Here is a 25,068-nt window from a genome sequence, read left to right as displayed (position 1 = left end):
TGTTTGCAGACTGGAAGTTTCAAACTGAACAAAGCCCTGCCCCAGCCAAATCCCCTCTGGCTGTGCCCCCATCTCCATGAGGAGCTGGTGGCAGGCTCCATCCCAGGCAGCTTTCCTGAGTGGCTTTTGGGAAGTGCATCCTGCAGAGCTGCTGCTGCAGCCCAGCAGCGTCAGGAGCTGCTGGAAGGGCAGCTGTGGATGCAGCAGGAACTGACTTCCCGCTGTGTCCTCCTGCAATGCCACTGTCCCCTGTCCCTCTGCCCTGCTGATGCTGCTGGAAACCTGCAGCTTCCAAAGAATTCCTGCTCAGGGAGCAGGAACTGCCCCAGATGTGCCCTCGTCACAGCAGTGCCCTCAGGAGGGTCCTGGCTGGGCAGGGGGGATGTTTTAAGCAGTTTGGGGTGGGTGATGTGTCCTTGAGGGAGGTGGGAGTGTTGGGGCCAAGCACAGAGAAGCTCTGGGTTTCTGTGTGTCCCTGTGAAGGTGGAGCAGTCTGAGGTGCTGAGATGTGGAAGAGCACAAGGGAAAATGAAATCTCGTGTAAGTCATGAGTGGGAAGAGCCAGGGAAAGCTCAGCTGGGGTGGCCAGGGATGCCCTGGTGGAGCTGTGGGGCAGGCTCTGCGCTGCTTCTTCTGTGGAGCTCAGAGGTGTTGGGTGCTGAGAGGTTTTGAGGGACCAAGTTTTGGGATTGTTCATCTCCATCTTAAAATGGAAAGCGCTGGAAGCAAGGAGCAGCCACCCAAAGACACCAAACCTTCAGTCTGAGTAAAATCAGTGCAGATTTTGAGGCTGAGAGGAGTCAGCTGAAACCTGTTGTCACTTTTGGTGTTGTAGGATATCATTCCAAATCATTACAGCATCACTTATCATTAAGGGAAAAAACAAATGCTCTTGTGCAAGGGCATAATAGAAACAGCACAGGCTCCTTCTGGGAGCTTTACATGGCACTGTCCCTCCTCTTAAGTTGAAACTTTGGTGGCAGGGATGCAGGGGACATCGTGTGGTCACTTATGCACTGGTAAAAGACAGTAATTTTTCCAAATGTTCCCCCAAAGGTGATAATTAGTGCAATGAAGTGTCTGCAAGGGGAATTTTGTTCTACTCAGAGTACAAAGGACAAAAAAAAAAAAATCTTTCTATGAAATGATGCAGCCAACATGTGTCAGGCAAGATCTTCATGGTGTGATCTGTACAAGGTGTCCTTGGTTAAATTGTATTTCGTTTGTTCCTTTCTGGATAATTGATTGTCTGCAGGAGCAGAGCCCTCGTGTTGCTGCCATGCTTAGAGACACAAACAAGGGTGGCTCAGGGGCCTGGACAAGTTTTGGTCCAAATTCACACAGAAAGTTTTTGGGTGGAGTTGGATGTGGGTGAGGGTTGGGGGTGACCCTGGTCTTGCTCTGAGGTTCCTCTCCTGCTTGGTGCCTCAGTTTCCCTTCTCATTTGGATCCTGTCAGCAACATGGGGAGCTGGTTTGGTGATGGTGGGAAAGACCTGGAGCTGCTGGAACAAGTCCAGAGGAGGCCATGGAGCTGCTCCCAGGGCTGGAGCCCCTCTGCTCTGGAGCCAGGCTGGGAGAGCTGAGGATGCTCACCTGGAGAAGAGAAGGCTCCTGGGAGAGCTCAGAGCCCCTCCAGGGCCTAAAGGGGCTCCAGGAGAGCTGGAGAGGGACTGGGGACAAGGGATGGAGGGACAGGACACAGGGAATGGCTCCCAGTGCCAGAGGGCAGGGCTGGATGGGATATTGGGCAGGAATTGTTCCCTGGCAGGGTGGGCAGGCCCTGGCACAGGGTGCCCAGAGCAGCTGGGGCTGCCCCTGGATCCCTGGCAGTGCCCAAGGCCAGGCTGGACAGGGCTGGCAGCAGCCTGGGATGGTGGGAGGTGACCCTGCCATGGCAGGGGTGGATAGGATGGGATTTAAGGTCCCTTCCATCCAAGCCATTCCAGGCTTCTCTAGTGGGCTGGGCACTCTCTTTCTTGCATTATTCAGCAGCATCAAAAGGCAAAACTATCTTTTTATTTTAACATCCCCTCAGCCTTCCTGATGGTTTGGAAAGAGCCCAGAAGATCAGGATCTCTGGGCCTTGAAACAAATGTGAATTTGGGCATGTGCTGCTGTGCTTTGGGCTGAAATCTCAGGGTGTCTCTGGCCCGGCTCTGTGCTGGGACACAGGCACCAGCAGCTGCCAGGAGCTCTGATTTCCTCTCCCCTTCCTTCCTTCTCCTCCCAGCCTGGCTCGGCTGGCTCTCCCCTCAGAGCAGACAATTCTCTCTCATGTTTCTAGCAAGTGGCTGCAAACACGAGCTGGAAACTTCATTAAATGAAGAAAGCCCAAAGTCAGGTGGCAGAAGAGATAATTACCTTTCTAATGTAATAATGCCAGGCTGGTGAGCCTTTTATCTCACTCTGTGTTCCTCTGTACAATCACAGGCAGGGATTAAAATTTCCTGGGTTATTGCTCGCCTGTGGCAGCCAGGGCTGTTCTCTCTGTTTGTTTCAAGGGGATTTCAGGTTAAAGAGAAAGAGGAGGACTGGGGAAGATGAAGGAGCAGGGGGAGAAGCCCTGTGTGTTTTTAAGCAGCTGGGAGGGAGATGCAGCAGTCTGTGAGCAGGATGGGGTTTGGAGCAGTCCCATCCGATGGGAATGGGGCTGTGGAGATGTGGATCAGCAAAGGAGGAGGGAAACAGAAGTCAGAGCTTCAGGGGAAAGCCTGGGCTTGGGTCTTGGCTGGGCTTGGTGGTTCTGTGTAAGGTTCAGGACTTGGCTGTATCTCCATTTCCCAAAGGGAAATTCCCATTCTCTGTGCTGTGGGAAGGGCTGACAGCCCTCTCCCCTTTAGCAGCACTGAAGTGTTTGCTTTTCATTCCCTGTGAAGCACAAACCTCTATCCCTGGGAGCTTCCTGGGGTGCTGTGCCCTCGTTTTCTCCACCCCGGTCCGGGATGTGTGGCAGGGACTGGCGAGGGCCTCTTGCATCCAGCCCTTGGTTATTCCCAGTATTCCCTCTTGGCTGATCCCTACTAATGCTGATGCTTTCCAGCAGGAAAATCCCACAGCTGATTTCCTCTGAGCAACAAGGTGCTTTTCCTGGCTGTCCCCTCTCCCTGGAGAGGGAAGGGGTTCTGGGCAGCTGCTGGAATTACAGAGCACTGCAAAAGCCACAGTGGTCCCGTTTGCTCTGAGCTTTTGCAGGACATAAAAGCCATAAAAATTCTGCTGCCTCATTCATGTAACAAGGGAGACAGGAGGAGACAGAGGAAAATGAAAGGGAAAAAAAGTCTTCCCTCCTGCAACTGGGACAGGGAAAAGCTGCAAGTTTAACTCTTGCACTCAGCTGTGATTTGCAGGGGTTTGATGGAGCTGCGTGTTCAGATTCAGCCTCTCCTTTCTGTGCAAAGGAGCTTCAAACCCTGCTCCAGGGCACTCATTACTTTAATGAGTTTGATGCCTTCAGTTTTCCCCTCACTTTGGGTTCATCAGCTTGGTCTTTGGCACATCTTGTGCTCAGAATCCAGGAGATGCTGGGGATGGGGAGACATCGATCCTGGCAGGGCCTTTGGTGTGATTTTAGCTGGAATAAGGGCATGTGAGGATGAGTTTCTGGCTCAGAGGAGATAGGGTGGCATGGGCAGGGTGGGATGGCAGTGATGGGCACTGACTGGGTGTCCCACTGCCAGGAAACTGAAGCTGAGTTAAAGGAGAGGGGGGAGCTGTGTCCCTCAAAACCTGCTCATTCCATCTGAGCAACTCCAGAGAGGGTTAGGGAACTTTCAGGCTAAAATGCTCCTTTTCTCCTGAAGAAAGGCTGGGTCTGAGATAAAATCCAAATCCTGGTTTTAGCCCAGCCTGTAACTTTTGTCATCTGCAAACCCGAGGTGTGAGCTCCGTCCCTCCAGCTCTTGGCAGAGCTGTGGCATTGATGGTGCTTGGCACCCTCCAGCCTTCCTCCTTCTCTCTCCCTCCCACAGCCTGACTTTCCTCATTTGCTGGAGCTCTGTATCCTGCACATCCCCACTCCTGTGCTCCAGGAGAAGGGTGGTCTTGCCAAGTCCCTCTGGGGTGGATTCCAGAGGGATTGATCCCATTGATCCCACTGATCCATTCCCCACCTTCCCCTCCATCCAACCCCTCTGGATCCTCTTCCCTTTCTCAGTGCTTGTGTCTGGCTGAGCTTTCCTTCCTTCCACACCACGCCAGGCTCTGGGGGAATGTGACAAGGGAAGGGCCATCATAAATCCATCGCTTTTCCACGAGCTGCAGGGAACTGCAGGAGTTCCCTCCCCTGCCAAAAGCGTGATGTGCTGAAGGCTGCTGTGACAAGCAGCACGCTCAGGTAAATATCACAGTGCCATCAGTCATGGCAGCTGTCACAGCTGAAAGGTGAGTGGGATTCCCTGAGCCAGGAGAAAGGGAGCTGGGAATGGTGGCTGGGGAGGCTCCTGCTGTCCCCACCTCTCCTTGTGGCTCTGAAGGTGAGCTGGAAGCACCAAATTATCTCCATCCCAAAGGGTCCGACCTCAAACCCCATCCCAATGGGAAGGGGTGATGAGACAACTTAAGGTGACAGTTTTTCCCTCCAGGTTTGGGAAATGGTCACCCAGAAATCCACGTTTTTTCCTACTGAGAAATGCTGGAGGAATAATCCTCATTCCAAAAAATTTTTAGTTTAGAAAGTAGAGATTCCCCCTGGGAGGTTTCAGCCTGATTTTAAGTGGAAATGCTGCTTTCAGCCTGCTTTACAATATTGCTGCAGTTAAAAGCAACCAAATAAAAATAAAATCTGAAGTCATATTTGAACTTAAAGCGCAACCAAAATGTTTTGTTATTTCCCACTGGAAAACTGAAATTGATGTTTCCCTGAAAACAAACATTTTTGGCGGAAAAAAAAAGGCTTTCTCCAGCTTATTTTTGGGTGCTTTTTCTAAGAACAAGCAACATTTCTTGGTTTGCTGGAGTTATTGCCACAGAGATGTGGCACCTGAGTGACCTGGAAGGTGTTCCTGCTGGGAAGGGGTTGGAATGAGATGAGCTTTAAGGTGCTTTCCAACTCACACCAATCTATGAAAGAGAGGAAATTAAGGTGGGATTTTGGGCAGGAATTGTTCCCTGGCAGGGTGGGCAGGCCCTGGCACAGGGTGCCCAGAGCAGCTGGGGCTGCCCCTGGATCCCTGGCAGTGCCCAAGGCCAGGCTGGACAGGGCTGGGAGCAGCCTGGGATGGTGGGAGGTGTCCCTGCCCGTGGAATGGGATGGATTTTAACCTTCCATCCAACCCAAAGAATTCTGGAATTCAGTTTCTTTTTGCATTTTGCCAGGGCAGCTCCTAATGCTAGAATTGAGGCTGCAGTGTTGTGTCCTTGCTTGGTGCTGCTCCCCTCAGAGCCTGGGACACGATGGCAACGTCCCCGTGCTGCAGAAGTGTCTGGCCTGAGCTCTGAACTGCTCCAGGGCATCTGGGGAAAACACAATCGGAGCAGGGACAAAGCAGAACCAGTTGTGAAGCCTCCCCCAAACAAGCTGGAGGGAAGGAGTTGAATTTTCGTATTTCGTATTTCGGTGCTGGTGTCTCCCCAGCCCTTCCTCCTCATCCCAATCCCCTGCCCCGAGGCTGGACGCAGGAATATCCAGATAAAGAATTTACCAGATACATTTCCCCCGATGGACTTGGGGGGACAAATCCCGGTGCCCCCAGTGGCACCTCGGAGCCCAGCCCAGGGCACATCTGGAGCTGCCTCCTGCCGCTGTTTCCAGGGCTACGGGAGGAGGGGAGGGCTCCGCATCCCGGGCTGAGGGAAGGCGATGACTCTGCAAATGTCACAATCGCTTACTCTGGAAACCACGCTGAGTCCTCCTCCCTCACCTTCCCGGCTCGGAGCTCAGCGCTGTCTAGACGCTGGTCTGCTCCGTGCAAATCCCAATTATCATAATGGCAAGCGGCTGGAAAAGCGTTCCCAGCTCGGTCCCTGCTCGCCGTGGGCGGCTGCAGCCCCGGAGCGGCCCCTCCGGAGCATTTTTGTGCTCGGAGAGTGGAGTCGGGTTTGGGAGAGGAACTGAGGAGGCAGAGGCTGGAGCTGGGCGCTACCACCCACCTGAGATTTAAACCCAAACGCGAAGCATCTCCTCCCCAAAAATCCCAGCAGAAGCAAGACCGGTGTGTTTTAGAGAGGAAACAGCAGCATGGAGTGGAACGGTGACTTGTCTCACAGATGATTAAACTCATCAGCTCTTACACCCCTCCTTGCTGAACCCAACCTGCACATTTAGGACCCCAGGGAGTGCCAGTGCTGCTCTGGGTTTCTTTTTCCCTGCCCGTGCTCTCCCCTGTTGGCTGCAGAGCTGAGCCTGGGCTGATTTAGCTCCAAACACAACACTTAACTCTGCTGCCGAAGAGCTGGGGGGGTTTTCTGGACCATTTCACAGCAATGGGCTGCATCAACAGCGAGCATCTGATGCTGTTGGCCGGCATCCCAAAGGCCTCAGTGCGATGTTCTCCTGCGCTGCCTCATCACAAAGCTGCTGTGGGCTGCTCCTCTCCTGCACCTGGCTGAGAAATCCCCCACGGATCTCTCTCTCTCTCTCCTGCTCCAGAAATTCAGGATGTGAGGAGAAGTGGCTGCAGCACATTGGCAGCTGCACCACACCCGGGGTTATCCCTGCTGGGTGCTCTGTGTTTCAGGTGGCTGCAGCACATGGAAAAACCTCCCTGCCTGGGCTCTGAAACCTGGGAAAACTGCAGCTTCCATCTCTGCTCCAGAAGTGCCCCGTGGGATTGCTCTGGAGACTTGGAAAACACAAACATTTGCTGCTGTGCTGGGAGCTGGGATGGCAGATTTCTGCCCACAGCATGGATTTTTTTAAGGGCTGGAATCCACAGCCCAGAAATGTGGAGTTTATGATGAAAACGCTGCCAGACTTTTATCTGCAGCAATTCCAGGCTTGGTAACAGCCCAGTGGAGAGTGGGAGCCTCTGTTATCTGAACAGCCAATTAATTTAAGCACATTCCCCTCTGCTGCTATAAAGATGTCACTTCCCTGTGCCAGTGACATTGCTCTGGCCCCTGAGGTCCCACCTGCCCATTGCATTGGCCCTTTCATTGCTGGAACAGGAGCTCAGGGAGGTTTGGAGCCTCTTCCTGGAGGTGTCCAAACCCCATCTGGGGTGACAGCTCCAGGGACCCTGCTAGGCAGGGAGGATTATGGAATGTTACAGGTTGGGAGGGACCTTAAAACTTATCCACTTCCACCCCCTGCCGTGGGCAGGGACAGCTCCCACCGTCCCAGGCTGCTCCAGCCTGGCCTTGGGCACTTCCAGGGATGCAGGGGCAGCCACAGCTGCTCTGGGCACCCTGTCCCCACCCTGCCAAGGAACAATTCCTTCCTGATCTCTCTCTAAATCTCCCCTCTTTCAGATTTTGGTGACCTCCAGTGGTCCCTTCCAGCCTGAGCCATTTTGTCATTCCATGGTTGCTGCCCAGGGAGTGTCTGTGAGCTCGTGCTGGCTTTGGGAAGGGGATTATGGTGCTGTGCTGGGGGAGAAGGGATGGGTAAAGTTGAGAAAAATGGGGTGAAAAAGGAGGAAAGCAGGAGAGGTAAATCAGTGCCCAGGGAGAGTGTGACCATGGGCATGTGCTGGGCTGGTGCTGAGGTGATCCTTGGGGTCACTGCAGGTGGCCTTTGAGCACACAGGAGCCGTGCTGGGATCTCTGAATATCTGGACTCTGGCCCCTGTTCACCTTTAATCTTTAGATTTCCTTGGCACTGAGCTGTTGTTCCTCCCATTCTCTTTATCCAAAGACTTTGGTGATTTTGGGACCCTGTGCAGAGTCCTGAAGCATTGCTGCTCTCCTGCAGACGCTGTGTCATGTCCTAAAGGTTACAAATTCACTCAACCGCCTCCTCTTGCTGCACATCTGGGCCTGTAGTCACAGCTGGATCCCTCTCTCCCCAGCTTTGCCAATGGGGAATGGTGTGGTGGTTTCACTGCGCGAGCTCCACTCCACTCCAACGGGGCAAGAACGAGGGTTAAAATAACAAAATAAAATTTGTTTGAGCTGTCAAATTTCCCCAGGCTCTGTTTGAGTGGGGATGGGGAGGGAATTCACCTCATCACCCATTTGGACCATGCTTTCAGGCTCGTGGTGGGGTGGTGCAGGACCAGGAGTTGGACAGGATGATCCTTGTGGATTCCTTGCAGCTCAGGATATTCCAGATTTTATGATCCTACAAACTCCCCAGCATATTTGGGCACTGGGAACTTGCAGGCTGTGCTTCTTGCAGCTGAGTGCAGCCAGAAGAGACTTTTTAAATTAAAGAATCAAATTTTCTGGGCTGGTGATCCCCAGCAGGGCCTGTGGGGGTGTGAAGGTGGTGGCAGACCCAGCTCCTGGAGGCAGCACCCAGCTGGAACTGCCCTGCACCTTCTCCGCTGCAGAACTCGACTTTTATCTACAAAAAACAGGGAGGAAAACTGAATTTATTTGCCACATTCATGAAATACTGCTCCCCAAGCATCGAGCACAGGAGCTGTCATGGCTAAATTATCCTGAAAAACAGAAGGGGGAGAGTTCCAATTCCTGGTTTCGATACTAAAGGAATAAATTCTGACTTTTCCTTGTCCACAGCCCAGCTTGCAACAGGTTTAAAGCATGGTACAGATGGCTATGAAATTATTGCCAACAGCTACTCATTATATTAGATAAGGCCCTGGGTTTATTTAGGAGAAGCAGATGGAGGGAATACACAATATTTTAGATGTCTTGGCAAACTGTGTTTTCCTTAGAACAACATTGCATGTTTGGTGCGAGAGTTCTGGCCAAAAATAAAACAACAAAACTGAGAAAGAGGAATAATTATATCCCTTGAGGGGCAATAAGGTGTGTATTAAAAAAAGAAATATTACACTGCAAGACAGATTAGGAGATCTGAGGCCTTATTTTAATCCTGGTAGCAAGAGGAGAGTTTCTGATTTTACTTGAAAATCTGTATTTTTGTGGTTTGTGGATAAAGCTTGAAAACCTGACCCCAGCTGCCTCCAAAAGCTGAGGGTTCACAAGGCAAAGAGAGAGTTTAAATGTTATTTTTTTAAGGATTTCCTGAGTTTTAGTCCAGCCTTGTTGATTTGGGAGCTGCCTACCTGTGTGAGCACTGGCACCACGGGATGTCTGAGCGAGGGCAGGTGCAAAAATGCCGGGATTTGGGATCTCTGGGGCAGCGGGTTGGGACTGGAGGTGTTTGAGGAATATCAGATCTGTGCCTGCTCCCCCAGAGACCTCTCACCTTGGAGACAAAAGGTCCTGTGACTCAGAACCTCCACAGGGACAATCCTGTTCCCACTTGGAGAGGTACCTGGTGCTATCCCAGACTTTGCTTTTCTCCAGGAATTGCTCTGTTAGAGGAATTTCCTTTGGGAGCACTGCCAGCAATGGATGGAGCACAGTTCTCTCTTGCTGCCAGCTGCTGCTGGGAAGGCACAGGGGGAAGCTGGAGGGGAGGATGCTGGTGATGCCCCTCAGGGTGAGTCCTTGAGGAGTCACTGGAGCTCAGACAATTCCTGGTCCTGCTCTGGTCCCTCTGCAGCCTGGTGTTGGTTTTTATCCATGGTTTAAGTCATGCCTGAGTGTCCCACATCCCTCCCTGGATGTCCCATGTCCCTCCCTGGGTGTCCCTTGGATTTCGTATTTTTTTTGGAAGATGGCAGCATTAAATCAAGGCATTCCTTGTCTGTCATCCATATTTTGTGATATTGCAGGAACGCAAGCCCAGGAGTGTTTGACATCCTGGTGAGGTTCTCCACCTTGGTTGAGTTCCTGGTGGGCTCTCCCTGGTGAAGTGCACGTTCCCAGGTGTGGGGATGCTGATTTTGGCCACTTCTCCCCCTCTGGCTGTGCCCTGAGGCGGGGAGAGAGCACAAAACAGTGCAATGGCAGCAGGAATCACCTCCCTGTCCGCTCTCCGCTTCCCCATTTATTTTATGGATGTTTTTGGCTCTCACTCTGCAGGAGTGCTGACCTTTTGTCATTACCTGCCTCTCCCAGCAGTGGTTTGGGGTGGGGTGGCTGCACTGGGACATTCCCCAGCCCTCCAGAGCCCAGAGCTTCAGCCGTGGCTGGCTGGGGAACACCCCGCAGAGCAGGGACCCAGAAAAGAGTGACCTTTCCCTGCTTTCCCTCCTGATGTGCCAGCACTGGCCGGTGTTTCCCCTCCCCTCCCCGGCTGCTGCTCCCTTCCCTCTCCCAGCAACTCCACTGGGGAGGGCTGAGCTCTTCTTCCCACCAGTTTTGTTTTGTTTTTCCAGCACCGGTGGGCTTTGCTAGCGCTGATTTCCTGCCCGGCTCTTGAGCAGCTCCTCCTGGGGACCGGCCAAGTGCAGAGGGTGAGGTGGCTGTGCCTCCAAATCACACAGCCTCCACCACAGGGCAGCCTGGCAAGGAGCTTCTTGATGGCTCCTGGAAGGAAGGAGGGTTGGGATGTGTTTTGGTGACTCAGAGCTCTCTCCTGCTGCAGTCTGTGCTGCCCTGTTAGCCCACCTGGCAGGAAAATCCATCCCCCATCCACCCACCAGCTGGCCTGTGCCCTTTGCTTTGTGCTTTGAGCACAGCCCTGCTCCTCCAGCACTCCTGGCACATCTCTGAAGGGCAGGGATTGCTTTGGGTGACGTTTTTCACTCACACAGGGCTCGGGATTTCGTATTTTTTTGGGAAAATGGCAGCATTAAATCAAGGCAAAACTATTTGCGGGCTTGACAAGAATTGCTTCCACTAAAAAGGAAAATGTATTTAAAGCCGGGAATGCTTCGTTTTAGAACTTGACAAATGAAACAATCCCCAAATGTTGTTCTGTTGCTCTCTCATTTACATCCCCTAAAGTAAAAATACTTGAAATGTTTTGTTGATCCTGAAATTCCCCTTGAAGAATCCTGTCTGCTGCTGAGACAAAACCCTTCATATCTTGACTGTGGGGTGGGTGACACCAGAACTCCAGGAAATTCTTTCTGCTCCCAACTCCTGCCCTGGGGAACCTCTGGAATGACATTCAGGGCTGCCCATTCCCAAGGACAGAGAGCAGCACCTCTCCTTTGTGCTGCTGATGGGTGAGGCTCGAGGTGTGACCCACTTTCCGAGCCCCAGTGAAGCTCAGGATGGTTTTATCTCCTCTGTGCTCTGTTTTCCCGGCGTGAGCTCCCTGGGATGTTTCTGGCCGTGTGCATTTCCCTGCCAGCTGTCAGTGCTGATTGCAAAAGAGCCTCCTTTGCCACTCTGCAGCGCTGCCTGTCCTGTCTGTCCTGCTTAGCAGCAACAAGGACTTCTCTGAACATCTTCCTTCATCCTGGGCACAATCCACACCCTGCACATCCTCATTTGGTGGGTTTGAGTGGCCCTCCCTGCTGTGGCTGCAGGCTCCAGACACTCTCCCTCCCTGAGGAATCTGGCTTCTCTCTGGAGCTTGGCTCAGGAATTATCCTCACTAAAGTGGGTTTCAGGTACTTTGGGGAGGGGATTCTGCTCCTGTTTTGCTCTGTCTCCTCCCAGGACTTGGGAGCGTTTCTGCTGTGCAGAGGAGGAGGAGGAGGAGGAGGAGGAGGAGGAGGAGGAGGAGGAGGAGGAGAAGGAGGAGGAGGAGGAGGGAGTTTGTGTTCACATCTGGGCACTGCTGGAGGCTGGTGGTGAATTTAATGTTGGCTACAAAAGGCTCAAAAATGCACATGTTGGGGAGAGACTGGGCAATCCCAGAATCCCAGAACAGCTGGGGTTGGAAGGGACCTCTGGAGGTCATCCTGGCCAACCCCCGGAGCAGGTGACACAGGAACGTGTCCAGGTGGGTTTGGGATGTCTCCAGAGAGGGAGAATCCATGATCTCCCTGGGCAGCTGTTCCAGGGCTCTGCCACCCTCAGGGAAAGAATTTCTTCCTCATGTTGATGTGGAAGCTGTTGTATTTTTGGTTTGGAACTTAGAAATAAATGTTTGGGATAAGGTCTCTGAAAAAATTACTGTTCCCACTTATTTCCAGGACTAGGGTTCATAAAAATGAGCAAGGTTACATTAAAATACCCACAAGTTATTCCAGTGATCCCAAGGGAAGCATCAGTGGCTCTCAGACAGGATGGAGATGATCCTAAGGAACAGGATTTGCTTTTCCCCACCCCAGTCCTCAGGATTTGGGGTGCTGGGGCTAAACCTGAAGGAATTCCAAGGCATTTCCTTTGCTCAGGGCTTCACTAAGGATGTTCATCCCCCGTGTCTGGCAGCCGGGGTCTTGCTGAACCAGAACAAATCAATCCTGAGCTCCCAACCCTTACAGGAAGAGATTGCTAATTATTTATGTTATCAGAACGTTCAGGGAAGGAACTTTCTCTTCATTCTTTGCTTTCTTTTATACCCAGAGGAACAAGCCGCTTCCATAATTTATTCCAGGCGTTGCTGGAATAAAAGTTGTCAAGCATTTATCCCACAGCTGGGCTGTCTCTGGGAAGAGCTGTCAGTCAGGGCTGGTTGGTGAAGGAGAGAGAGAGAAAAGCAGCATTTACCCAAGTGCTGGTGAAATTGGGGAATGAGTGCCACGGTCCTGAGCCCCTGTGGATGGCAGGGTGGGTGCTCAGGTGCTCCTCAGCAGCACAGGAACAAGAATTTTTGGTGTTTGGCCATCACAAAAAAAAGACAGCTTTCACGGAGGAATTGATTTTGTTGCACTTAAACCCTTGGAAGTGCAATGCAAGGCAACACCTCAAACATCTCAAATCTCTGTGTTTCTGTACAGCCCACAGAGACACAGAAATGGCTGCAGCTCCAGCCATTTATCACCTTAAATCAGATTTTTTTCTTTGTGTTTTTGCTTTTCTCAACCAATTTCCTCTTCTGGCATTGGATGCCCCATCACCTCTGCTTTGTTCTCAGCTGTTGGCTGTGCAGCCAGGGATGCTCCAGCAGGATTTTGGGATGTGCCTGTCAGCTGGTTCCTTTGATCTCTCCATTTCTCTTATTTTTAAGGATGATTTCCCACTTGTCCTGACCTAACTGGCAGTGGCTTTTATGAGATTTCCCAGGGAAAAAGTAAAACAAAGGTGGCACTTTGGCAAATGCCCCAGATGATGTTAATTAAGGTCTCCCCCTCACTTTGTTGTGCCCCTGGGTCCTTCCTGAGATCCTGAGGGTTCCTGGGATGGATGCTGACACCACAGCACTTTTTAGAAGCCTCAGGGTGCCCTGTGCCCTGGTTCCACTGCTGGCACAGCCTGGCTGGGGCTGCAGAGCCTGGGGGTGAGCGTGGGATGCCAGGAGCTGCAGGACCCGGCTGTGTCTGGAGCAGGGACAGCGCTGGATGCCCAGCCTGGCCTTCCTCAGCCTCTGCCTCGTGGATCTGCACGGTTCCCATGGGGGTTCAGCCCCAGAGCTGCCCCCTCAGCCCCTCAGTGTCTGCTGGAGCGAGCCCAGAGGAGCCACAGAGCTGCTCTGGGACCTGGAGCCCCTCTGGAGCCAGGCTGGGAGAGCTGGGGGTGCTCACCTGGAGAGGAGAAGGCTCCAGGGAGAGCTCAGAGCCCCTGCCAGGGCCTAAAGGAGCTCAGGAGAGCTGGACAGGGGACAAGGGATGGAGGGACAGGAGCCAGGGAATGGCTGCCAGTGCCAGAGGGCAGGGCTGGATGGGCAGGAGTTCCTGGTTGTGAGGGTGGGCAGGCCCTGGCCATTCCCAAACCCAAACCATCCTGTGATTTTTTTTCCAGCTCTGTTTAGCCTGCAGCAGTTCTTTACCTCTCTAGATTGCACTTGGGCTGTTTGGTTTCCCAAGAGTGATGAATTCATGGGCAGAGGGAGCAGGGACAGCTCATTCCTGCTGTCTGTGTCTGTGGGATTTGGGTGGGATGTGATGGAATCCATGGAGCAGCTCTGCAGCCACGGGAGGTGGTGGCTCTGGGATGTCCTGTGCAGGTTAACTGGGAGGTGACAGTGAATATTATGTCAGAATTCCTGACTTAAATGCTCAAACCCAGGGAAAGGGGCTTTGTGTGTGCTGCCAGAGTTGGAACAGGCTGGTTTTAACATCAAGCCTGTTAGGAAGAAAGTTCTGGAATGAAGATTCAACCCATTGGAACATTTCCTGGCACCCATTCCCTCCCGTTTTCTCTTTGGGTTTAAAACCAGCACAAGAAGGACATGAGGGACCTTTTCTCCCAGCTTGTCCCAAGGCAGGGCTCAAACCCAATCCTGGCTGATTGTGCTGTTGGGAGCATCACCCATGGTGGATGTTCAGGATTATCTCCTCTCTGTTATCCCCACCCAGCAACTGAGCCGTGAGGATGGAGGGAAGGGAGCAGAGGATGAAATCACTGACCTGGGTGCAGAAGGTTAAATTAGAAGGCTCTGCATGTGCTGGTTCTTGGTTTAAGTTGTCTCCCGTTGCTTGTGCTCCAACTGCATCCATGGAGCTGATGTCATGGGAATTTTAAGGTCGGGAAAATGTGGGAACAGGTGTCCTATAGAATAAATACTCAGCTCCTCAGCTCCTGGCTGGCTTTTGCCTCCTGCCATCCAAGATCCCAGCAGGTTTTTTTCCTGATCTCCAGCACCTCCTGCTGATGGAGTCTGGCCCTTTCCGCCCAGCAATGCTGAGCCTGCTCTTCCCTGGGCCAGGCTAAGTCAGTCCCTAAGCTCAGGATTTGTTCTGGGAGTGCTCCCTGCACTGCCACAGCCACATCCTGCACAGCTCACAGTGCCATTGTACAGCTGCTTTCAGAAAAATCTGCTTTTCCTGGGACTGGTTTCTGTGGTGGCTGAGCACTGCTGAATGCTCAGCAGCCTGGGGGCAAGAAACTGCAGAAAAAGGGGTCCTGTTATCAGGATACTGAGGAAAAAGGGGTCCTGTTATGGGGAAACTGAGGAAAAAGGGCTTCTGTTATCAGGAAACTGAGGAAAAGTGGCTCCTGTTATGGGGAAAGTGAGGATAAAGGGCTCCAGTTACAAAAACACTGAGCAAAAAGGGCTCCTGGTGTCAAGAAACTGAGGGAAAAGGGCTCCTGTTACTAAGAAATGGAGGGAAAAGGGCTGTTATCACAAAACTGAGCAAAAAGGGCTCTTGTTAGAGAGAAACTAAGCAGAAAGGGCTCCTGGTGTCAAGACTGAGGAAAAGGGGCTCTTGTTAGCAAGAAAATGGGGGGAAAGAGAGCTCCTGGGATGAGGAAACTGAGGCAAAAGGGCCAAATTCTCATGGTCAGTGTGAGTGGTGCCGTGGATGGAGGGCTGGTGGGAGGGTTTGGGGCTGCCTTGAGTTAGAATCAGAGTTGTTGAGGTTGGAAAAGCCCTCCAGGATCATTAAATCCCAGCTTTGGATGAGCACAGGCCCAAATAAAGGATGTTTTTGCTGGAGCATCCCAGGAGGTGTTGCAGGAATTGAAGCTTTGCTGTGCTCTCCATGGGGCAGGGAGTTCTCGTCATTGTGACTTGTGGACACTGGGACAATATTTTCTCCCTTGCTGTGCCCTAAACCAGGGAATCCATTTCATTTTCTGGGTAGAGATCACATTTTTAAGACTCTTTCTGCTCTGGGGGCCGGATTTCATGGTGTGTCAGACTCACCCCCTGCTCTCTGCATGTTCTCCTCCAAGAGGATGCTCTGAATAAAAATGAATTTTGCACACAGAGAGGAAACTACGAGCAGAATCTGCTTCAGGTGTTGGGAAACACCAGACATCAAGCTGAGGGATCTGTGGATTTATTATAGGACGTGCTGGCAGGTAATTTCCAGCATTACTGAGGGATTCAGTTCCCTCTCTCTGTCTCCTTTTGGGCTGTGCTTTCCTGGGGCACAGGGTGCAGCTCTTTAGTGGCCTGATGATTTCCAGTGGCCTCATAAACAGGCAGGGATTTGGGATCAGCATCCCTGGAGTTTGTGGGAGTGAATTCCTTCCAGTCAACACAATCCTCAGTGTGACCACAGAGTTTAATATTTGCTGGTTTTACACCACATTTATCCAGGCTTTGGAAAGAGGAGATTTTATTTAATCTGGATTTTTTTTTCCCTGTTTCCCTTCAGGATTCTGGCGACTGCTGGGACAGATTTTGACCTGCGGACCCTGCGAGCTGTGCGGGTGCTGCGGCCGCTGAAACTCGTGTCGGGAATCCCAAGTGAGTGTCGTGCCAAGGTGATGTCCCAGCCCAAGGGCTCTGCGGATTTGGGGTGTCAGGGCTTTTCTGAGCAATATTTTCACCCCCTGCCTCTTTGGGGTCGGTGGCTCCTGCCCTTGGCAGGGTGTGGTTGTCTCTCATCCCATTCTGTGCTCCCAAATCTGCAGGTGAGGGGCAGGGATTTGTCCAAGGACTCTTTTGCCTGTGGGGGTGAATGAAATCTCTGAGGTGTGAAGACCTGAGAGATGAATTTTGCAGCCTTCAGGCTTTTCAGCTTGAATATTCTGATAGATTTGATCAGCTGAGCATCCTGTGCTGGGCCGCTCTTCCCCTTCTCTCCACTCCCAAGGCTCCGTTTTCCTTCCCTCCCTGAGGTGTTTTTGTGTCCCCACAGGCCTGCAGGTTGTCCTCAAGTCCATCATGAAGGCCATGGTGCCCCTGCTGCAGATTGGGCTGCTCCTCTTCTTCGCCATCGTGATGTTTGCCATCATCGGGCTGGAGTTTTACATGGGCAAATTCCATAAAACCTGCTTTTCCAACGAGACAGGTGAGCTCTGCCCTCTGCACCTTTCTGTCCCACTCCTGTTTTGCTTTTCCTGTTGCCTCTTCCACACTCCCTGCATTCTCTCCCTCTTCACCCATATATTCCAAGAGTTAACAGAATTTGGTGCCCATCCTTCATGGGCTGGGACAAATTCTCCTCTCTGTGAGGCCTCTGGGCTGCTCCCAGTCTGCCCAAGAGTGAGATGAAAGTTCTTAGGGCCTCCTGTCCCAAAAGAATTCTTTTCTGAGCAGAAGCACAGAACCAAATTCCTGTTGTTTCACATTAATTAATGGCTGAGTTTCCTGGGAAGGTTTCTGGGGAAATTTGGGTGTGGAATAGTAAAAGATTGAAAAGTCTGGAAGCAACCAAAAAATAAAATGGCAATGGATGGGAGGCAAGGAGTCCTTTGATGGAGAAAGGATAAAAATGACCTTCAGAGAAGGGAAATTGGGAACTGAAGAGTAAATGATGTGTCTGCCTGTGACTGAGTGATAAACCCTGGAAGATGGAGGTGGAGAAGGAGGATCCCAGAGATTTTTGTGTGTCAAATCATGGAATCATGGAATGGTTTGGGCTAGGAGGGGCCTTAAAGATCATCTTGTTCCACCTCATTCCTTTAGAGTAGTGCTAATATATGTTTGTTATCTGATAACACACATTAAAATGTTGTTCTTGTCTCCAAACCATTACATTTTAAGGTGCAATTGACTTCCTTTAAAACACAGCCTTGTATTTTCAGTCATTATCACTAATAGGTCTTAATATTGATTTATTTCCATGCAATCCAATGGTAATAAAACAACATCCCTGCCAAATCTCTGGGCATCTTTCACGGTGCTTTCTGATGGGAACAGTTCAGTGTACACAGAGATTTGCAAAGGGAATCGCTCGTGTTCCTGTGGAACTCTGGAAAAACACAATGCTGGTTGTGAAGGAGAGCTGGGAGTTGTGAGAAAATCCTGGCAGTTCCTGGAGGAAATGAGTTTTTGGACTGGATTTGTAGGAGGTAAAAGTCTCTCTGTGAGGGGCTGTGATGCCAGGGGGACAGGGACAGCAGTGACAGGGTGTGGAGGGAGCAGCGTGCAGAGGTGGTGGGGAGGATGGAATCAGGAGCAGGCTCCAGGTTTTCCAGGATCACGTTTTCCAGGAGCATTTTCAGTTCTGTCAGGCTGCAAACAAGGCAGGGGATGTTTGTGCATCCTTTGAGAGCAGGAGGCAGCTGCAGGCAGAGCCCCAGGCTCTCCCTCACCTGAGGAGGGAGGATTTCCTTCCCTCCCCAGTGCAAAAGGCAAACATCGTCCCCAAAGCTGTGTGTGCTCCCTGCAGACTCATCTCTGCCATCAGTGGTGACCAAGAGGTTCTGGGACAGGTTTGGGGACAGGTTCTTGCCATGGGTAACCTCATGTGGAAGCGCCTCTCTCTGTCTGGGTGCGTTCCAGCCCAGGATTGGGAGTGCAGACAGAGCTCTGCTGATTCTAGCCCTGCTGATTCCAGCTCTGCTGATTCCAGCCCTGCTGATTCCAGCTCTGCTGATTCCAGCTCTGCTGATTCCCAGCTTTGCTGATTCCAGCTCTGCTGATTCCAGCTCTGCTGATTCCCAGCTCTGCTGATTTCCAGCTCTGCTGATTCCAGCTCTGCTGATTTCCAGCTCTGCTGATTCCAGCTCTGCTGATTCCGGCTCTGCTGATTCCAGCCCTGCTGATTCCAGCTCTGCTGATTCCAGCTCTGCTGATTCCAGCTCTGCTGATTTCCAGCTCTGCTGATTCCAGCTCTGCTGATTCCGGCTCTGCTGATTTCCAGCTCTGCTGATTCCAGCTCTGCTGATTCCAGCCCTGCTGATTCCAGCTCTGCTGATTTCCAGCTCTGCTGATTCCAGCTCTGTTGATTCCCAGCTCTGCTGATTCCAGCTCTGCTGATTCCCAGCTCCCAAAGCCCCTCAGCAGCCCCAGAGGTGCCTGTGCCTGCTCACCCTGTGCTCTGGGGCTGCTGGGCTGGCTTTGGGTGAGTTCTGAGGATCCATTCCAAGTGGTGTTTCTGGAAAGGGGAGTGGGCTGAGCTTTCCTGGCACTGCATCCCCTGGGAGCAGCAGGACAACCCACAAAGCTCTTTAAAACCTAAGTGCTCCTCATCTCCACAGAGGTGCATTAAGGAGCCTGGGCAGAGACCACGGGCTCCAAACCGGCCTCAGGGTGGAAATGTGAGCTCATTAAAGGGATGCCTCTGGTAGGGGGTGGAAAATGGGAAGAGGGAAAGCTGCTCGTGCTTCTTTCTGTTCCAAATCTCCAAAGCCAGCAAACCCCTGGGAATTCTCCTGGAATCAGGAGCCAGAGGTACCAACTGTGCATCATGAGGGGACCAAGCAGAGGTGTCAACACCGAGTGCTGCTCTGCTGAGCCAATGGCCTGGGTGGGTCAGTGATGAACTGCAGCACAAACAGGTGCTGAGCACCAAAATATGGCCAAAGGGTTATTCAAGGCTTTTCCCCTCCAGCCTGACTGCTCTGAGCTGGGAACATGTCATTATTTTAATGAAAAATGGGTAAATCTCAATGGCAGAGCATGCTCCAGTCTTGTTTCCCTCTCCCTGCACCCTCCTCGCTGTCCTGTTCTGTTGACATAGGATTATTTTTAAGCACCTGACCCAGCCCAAATGCCCCAAAGCTGCTCCAGGAGAGCACCACATTTATTTCCCATTTTTCCTTGAGATTCCTCCTTTCTCTGTCTTCTCCAGCCACGAGGAGTAAGGGCCATTTCTGGTCACTCTTTTAAATAAAAGGAAAAAAACCCCCCACCCACCCCTTTGTGGTAGATGTGCATTTTCAGAGAATTCCCTGGCAGCAAAAGGCAAAACCGAGATGAAACTGGATCCTCTTTTAATGCACACTCACAAATGGTCAGCAGGAGCCAGCTTTGGCATTTTCTTCTCTCACCAAGCCCTTGTGAGAACCTGTAGTGACCCATCTGGGAGCTGGAGGTCTGCCCTGCACCGAGGTGTTGAGTCAACAGGAAAGTGTCACATATATATTTATATATATCTACACACACTTATATCCTGCTCCACGGTGACAGTTTTGCTTTCCTCCTGCAGGCTTTGCTCTGTGGAATTATTATTCCTAATTCTTGTTAGCGTTGCTCCTGCTTTCCCCCCCTGGTGAATTGGATTTTGTGCTGTTTGCTGCTCCATTACCATAAATGTGTCCCTTTAAAAACCCTTTAAAGCTTCCCCAATCCCAGCTCTCTAAACAGGAAATATTGCTTGGGATATTCCAACAAGCAGGAACTTCTCAGGATGGTTCCAATAAGGAACTTTTCAGGATGATTTCAGTCAGGAACTTCTCAGGATGGTTCCAATCACAAAGTTTTCAGGAAGGTTCCAACCAGTAACTTCTCTTCCCTCTCTGCAGGTGAGGAGGTGGGGGACTTTCCCTGTGGAGAGGAGCCTCCTGCCAGGCAGTGTGAGAGCGGGACCACGTGCAGGGAGTACTGGCAGGGCCCCAACTACGGCATCACCAACTTTGACAACATCCTCTTCGCTGTGCTCACCGTCTTCCAGTGCATCACCATGGAGGGCTGGACCGACATCCTCTACAACGTGAGTCCTCTGCTGGGGCTGGCGCCTGTTGCTTGGGAAGAGATGGTTCTGGAAGAAAAAAGTCATTTTGTTGGTGTGGTTTTCCCCTCCTGAACCCCTGATTTTCTGGAGGATTGTTCCCCTTTTCCTGAGGGTCTGTTTCTGGTTGAGTCTGTGGTGCTTTGGGGCTGCAGAGTTGCTGGGCTGCAGTGGGATGTGTGGTGGCAGGAGTGCAGGAGGTGGTGACACCCCAGGTGCTCCCGTGCTCTGCTGGGTGAGTAGGAGCAGGTTCTCACAGTGCTCCACAGAAAATCCAAAATTGTACAAAACTGGGTGGCAAAAGAAGCAACTCCTTAATATTTTGTACCTGGAGGTTTCGTCTCCTGACTGGGTGTAGCCTTTGTTGAACAAACTTTGTAGCACTGAGCTCCAGGTTTTGGTTAGTCCAGTCTGGTTTTACAAAGCCCTGTCTCTCACCTTCACCCCTGGCATGACTCTGGGGCTGCAGAGAACATGCACCAGGCTGAATTTCCCTGCCTCCTACAAAGGCAGGACAACCACTGGCACAACCTCTTGGCCGCTCAGTTCTGCTCCTCCCAGTTTTCCAAAGAGCAGGATGATTTCCCCCAGCCTCTGCTGGCTTCCAGCCAGTGCCATGCTCTCATTTGGGGGTGTAGTTTATGTGGAAAAACCCCCAAGTCAGGCATTGCTGATGCCCTCAGCCCATTTCTGTGGCTGGAGGGATGATGCTGTGCTCAGTTTTCTTCGTCACAGACTCCAGAGCCATGCTGGGCCCTTTCAGTCTTTCCTGGGAGGGCTTTTGTAGCAACAGGAAAGGATTATCCTCAGCCACAGTGAATTGCCAGGTACACTTCTGCTGTGTTTGGAGCCAATAAATCTGATTTATTCCCTTCTCCCTCTGTTGCTCAGTTCCTCCATTTATTCCCAGTCTCTGACCACTTAAAGCCATCTCCAGATTTCCCACTGCATTTCCCCCCTCACCCCAAAGCTTCACCACATCACCAATTTCTCCCCTTCTCATTCAGCATTCCTGCTCCTTCCTCCTGGTGCCAAGTGTTGTAAGAAAAGCCCATTAGCATCCTGGCTGGGATTGATTAATCAATATGTGGTGTATGAGATCATCTTCTCCCAACCCAGCTCTTGTGCCACGTGCAGAACCCCGACCTTACTATGGGGGGTATCGATTCTGGGGGTTGCTTTGCAGCTGTTGTAGTTTCATTCCAGGTACCCATTAATTGGGAGCAGGTGCCTGGAGCAGCTGCAGAGCTGGATTTCTTGTGTCTGAGCACCCAGCTTAGGGTTTGATGTTTGGATCTGGCAGATCTGAGGGGCTCTGGATGTTCTCCCTGAGGGGAGGGTGAGTGGTTTGTGCTGTGCCATGGGACACTCAGCAGCAGTAACTGGTGCCAGGAGCCATCCCTGCCACCTGTCCCTTGTCCCCGGGTGCTGTCAGCCCCTCCCTGTGCTGCTCTGCTTGCTGAGGCCCTGGCTGTGCTTTTGCAGGTTGGAAACAGAGAGAAGCTGTGGGTGGAGAAGATCCACTCTGTGCAGCCCTCAGCCTTTTCACAGCTTCAGTCATGTGCTGTTTTGTGGCCACTTGTTTATTGGTTTGGCATCTTCTGTGCCTACTCCAAGTTCATCAAACTGAAAAAGGAGACAAAATCCCAGATTATGCTGCAGCAGTGACTGAAAATCCATGGGGTGTTTGTGGATGCATTGTCAGGCTGTGCACAGATAACAGCTCACAGAATCAGAATGGTCTGGGTTGAAAGGGATAATCCCATCCCACCCCAGCCATGGCAGGGACACCTCCCACCATCCCAGGCTGCTCCCAGCCCTGTCCAGCCTGGCCTTGGGCACTGCCAGGGATCCAGGGGCAGCCCCAGCTGCTCTGGGCACCCTGTGCCAGGGCCTGCCCACCCTGCCAGGGAACAATTCCTGCCCAATATCCCATCTAACTCTGCTCTTTCAGTTTGAAATCATTGCCTCTTGTTCTGTCACTCTGCCCATAAAAAGTCCCTCTCCCTCCTTTCCATGAGTGCCCAGAGCAGCTGGGGCTGCCCCTGGATCCCTGGCAGTGCCCGAGGCTGGGCTGGAGCATCCTGGGGCAGTGGGAGCTGTCCCTGCCCAGGGCAGGAGTGGGGTGAGCTGGTCTTTAAGGTCCCTCCCAACCCAAATCTGTGATTCTATAAAAGCTGCAAATCCTCAGGTTTAGCTGAAAGGTTAAAAGGTTTAGCTGAGCCTTTCCTTCACCCCTTGCCCTGAGTGCCACCAGCACAGGCTGGCCCTGACTGGGGTAGATTTGTCCAAACTTGTCCAAACCCCTCCCTTGCTGCTGCTGGAGCAGCCAGCCCTGCTGGGACCGAAATCCCTGTGCTGCCAGGCAGTCTGGGACTGAGAGCCATTAGGGGAAGGCTGAGGTTACAACTTCTTCCTTAATGGCCCCTTCATTTCCTGCTGCAAAAACGGAGCTGGATTGATCCTCCTGCCTCAAGAGAATCCTCACTGCCCTCTTCCTGCTCTGCTGTGGCTGGGGGTGTTGAGGGGAGCAGGGTTTTATTGGGGTTTTAGTGGGGAATGCTGATGCCAGGGATCAGGCACTGGCTGGGATTGCTGCAGTGGCTTTCAGTAATTGAAATTTTCAGAAATTGAAATTTGGGAGGCTTTGCTCTGTCCCAGAAGGAGATTGATGGCTGAAAAGGTTGGTCTGTGGTGGCATCGGGCAAACTGAGGAGTTTGGTGTCAAGGGTTTTGAGGAAAGAGGGGTTGGGGTTGGCTCAGGTCTGTCCAAAGCCAGGGGTTTGTTGTGAAGGATCATTCCATCATTTCCAAAGGATTGAGGTGACTTTACAGGGGGTCCAGATCCAGCTTTCCTACACATTTAGAAAGTCACAGCACCAAAGGCTCCAGCACAGCCTTTGCAGTCGGAAATCTGCCTTGAAAATGTTCACTCCTTGTCCTGTGATAAACTGAGGAATTAGGAGAGCAAGCAGAAAACAAGTTCCCAAACCTCCACCCGTTTTTTCCTTGCTGATCCCCTGTTTACACTTCCAGAGACTTTTAATTGGGGTCCGTGGAAGCTTTCTAGCAAGGCTTTATCCGGGGGATGATTTATGCGTGAAGGAAAGAGGCTGAATCATCAGTAGGGTGAAATTCTTCACCAGTAAACTGGGGAAAAGATTTTCCTGCCTCAGCAGCACAAAAGCTCTGCAACAATAACTGCAACCAAGCTCTTCTGGGAGCTGCAGGTTTTGGCTTCTTTGTGCTCAAACGGGTGCAACAGGTGATTTAGGAAATTTGGTGATGGGGAAGAACCTTTTTTCCCAGCAAATGGAGCAGCTCCGTTTACTAATTTATTAATACATTCATCAGGGAATGTATTAGAATAGGTATAAAAATATAAAAAAGTAACTATAAAGATAAATATCTTTATTAAAAAGAAAATAGAAATTATTAAAAAGAGATAGAAATGAATAAATGTAAATATATAAATACAATAAAAGAAATATATAGAAATAACTAAAAACATTAGGATATGTAATATGATTTATATTATAAATATAAATATTTTTGAAATATAATTATATATATAAAATTTATATACATACAAAATTATAAATATTTAATAAAAAATATAAAATAGAGTAACCCAACTGTTTTCTTCAGGATGGGAGCCCTGTGACCAGGTTTTCAGTCCAAACCAGTGCAGACAAGTCAGAGACCCCTCAAGCATGGGCAGGGAGTATTTTGGACCATGAAATTCAGGAAGAATCTGCTGCAATAGCAGCTGGGTGTGGGGGGCAATGCCCTAGAGCTGACTTTGTGCAGCTGGGCCCAGCCCAAGGCTCTGACAGCAATATAATGTGATATAATATAATATAAAATGATATAATATAATATAAAATGATATAATATAATATAAAATGATATAACATAACATAATATAATATGATATAATATAATATAATATAAAATGATATAATATAATATAAAATGATATAATAAATATAAAATGATATAATATAATATAATATAATATAATATAATATAATATAATATAATATAATATAATATAATATAATATAATATAATATAATATATAACATAATATAACATAATATAACATAACATAACATAACATTACGTAATATAACATAACATAACACAACACAACACAACACCAATACAATACAATACAATATAATATAATATAATATAATAACCAGGGGCTATATATTATATTATATTATATAATGATATAATAACCAGGTGCTGCTGGAGCTGGGGGCTGCTGCTGAGGGAGAATATTTCCCGTGGTGGACTCCAAGGGCAGAGTCTGGGTGAAGAAATCATTGTGCTGGGGAGGGAGGAAGCGATGCCATTGCTCAAGAGAAGCTTTGGGAGCCTGGGATCTGAGTCCTCCTGAGCCCTGTTTTCCCTCAGCCCTAGTTTTTAAATTAAGATAATTTCTGGATCATTTTAGATCCTCTTGTTTACGTGCTTGGTGTTTGTGAATGACAGTGATTCATCTGGTGCTAATATGGGCTCTGTGGAAGTGGAAAATCTTTTAAAGGGGCAATAGTACAACTCTGAGCAGAAATTCCCAGTTCTGCCCAAGCAAGAACCTTGTTGTCCATCATCAAACCCTCCACTGGTTGCCATGGGAAGCTCCCCCTTTTTCTGCAAAGGGAAAAAAGCCCCAAAACTTTTGTGCCTGCCCATGAATTCCTCAATCAAAAGAATTCTTTTGCTAGGCCGAGTCTAAGCATTCCTTCCAAAGAATATTCCTTCCAAAGAGGGAGTGACAGGGATGGGTTTGG

At 50.6% G+C, this 25,068-nt stretch overlaps 1 protein-coding gene across 10 annotated transcripts in view; it reads left to right on the top strand.

Moving 5' to 3' along the window:
• Positions 1-25,068, top strand: part of CACNA1B (calcium voltage-gated channel subunit alpha1 B) — a 233,113-nt gene that overhangs the window by 74,022 nt on the left and 134,023 nt on the right. For all 10 annotated transcript variants that reach the window (XM_088065811.1, XM_088065815.1, XM_088065810.1 and 7 more), the window contains exons 4-6: positions 16,022-16,113; positions 16,508-16,660; positions 20,061-20,248. In XM_088065811.1, coding sequence (XP_087921937.1) covers positions 16,022-16,113; positions 16,508-16,660; positions 20,061-20,248 — 433 coding nt within the window. The remainder of the gene's footprint in view (positions 1-16,021; positions 16,114-16,507; positions 16,661-20,060; positions 20,249-25,068) is intronic.

The sequence above is a fragment of the Pseudopodoces humilis genome, chromosome 22 (genome assembly GCF_049639895.1).
Source record: "Pseudopodoces humilis isolate 2021_Gansu_Grassland_sample_001 chromosome 22, ASM4963989v1, whole genome shotgun sequence".
In the NCBI taxonomy this organism is placed as follows: domain Eukaryota; kingdom Metazoa; phylum Chordata; class Aves; order Passeriformes; family Paridae; genus Pseudopodoces; species Pseudopodoces humilis.
Note: the sequence above shows the minus strand (reverse complement) of the source record. Positions and strands in the feature narration are given on the sequence as shown.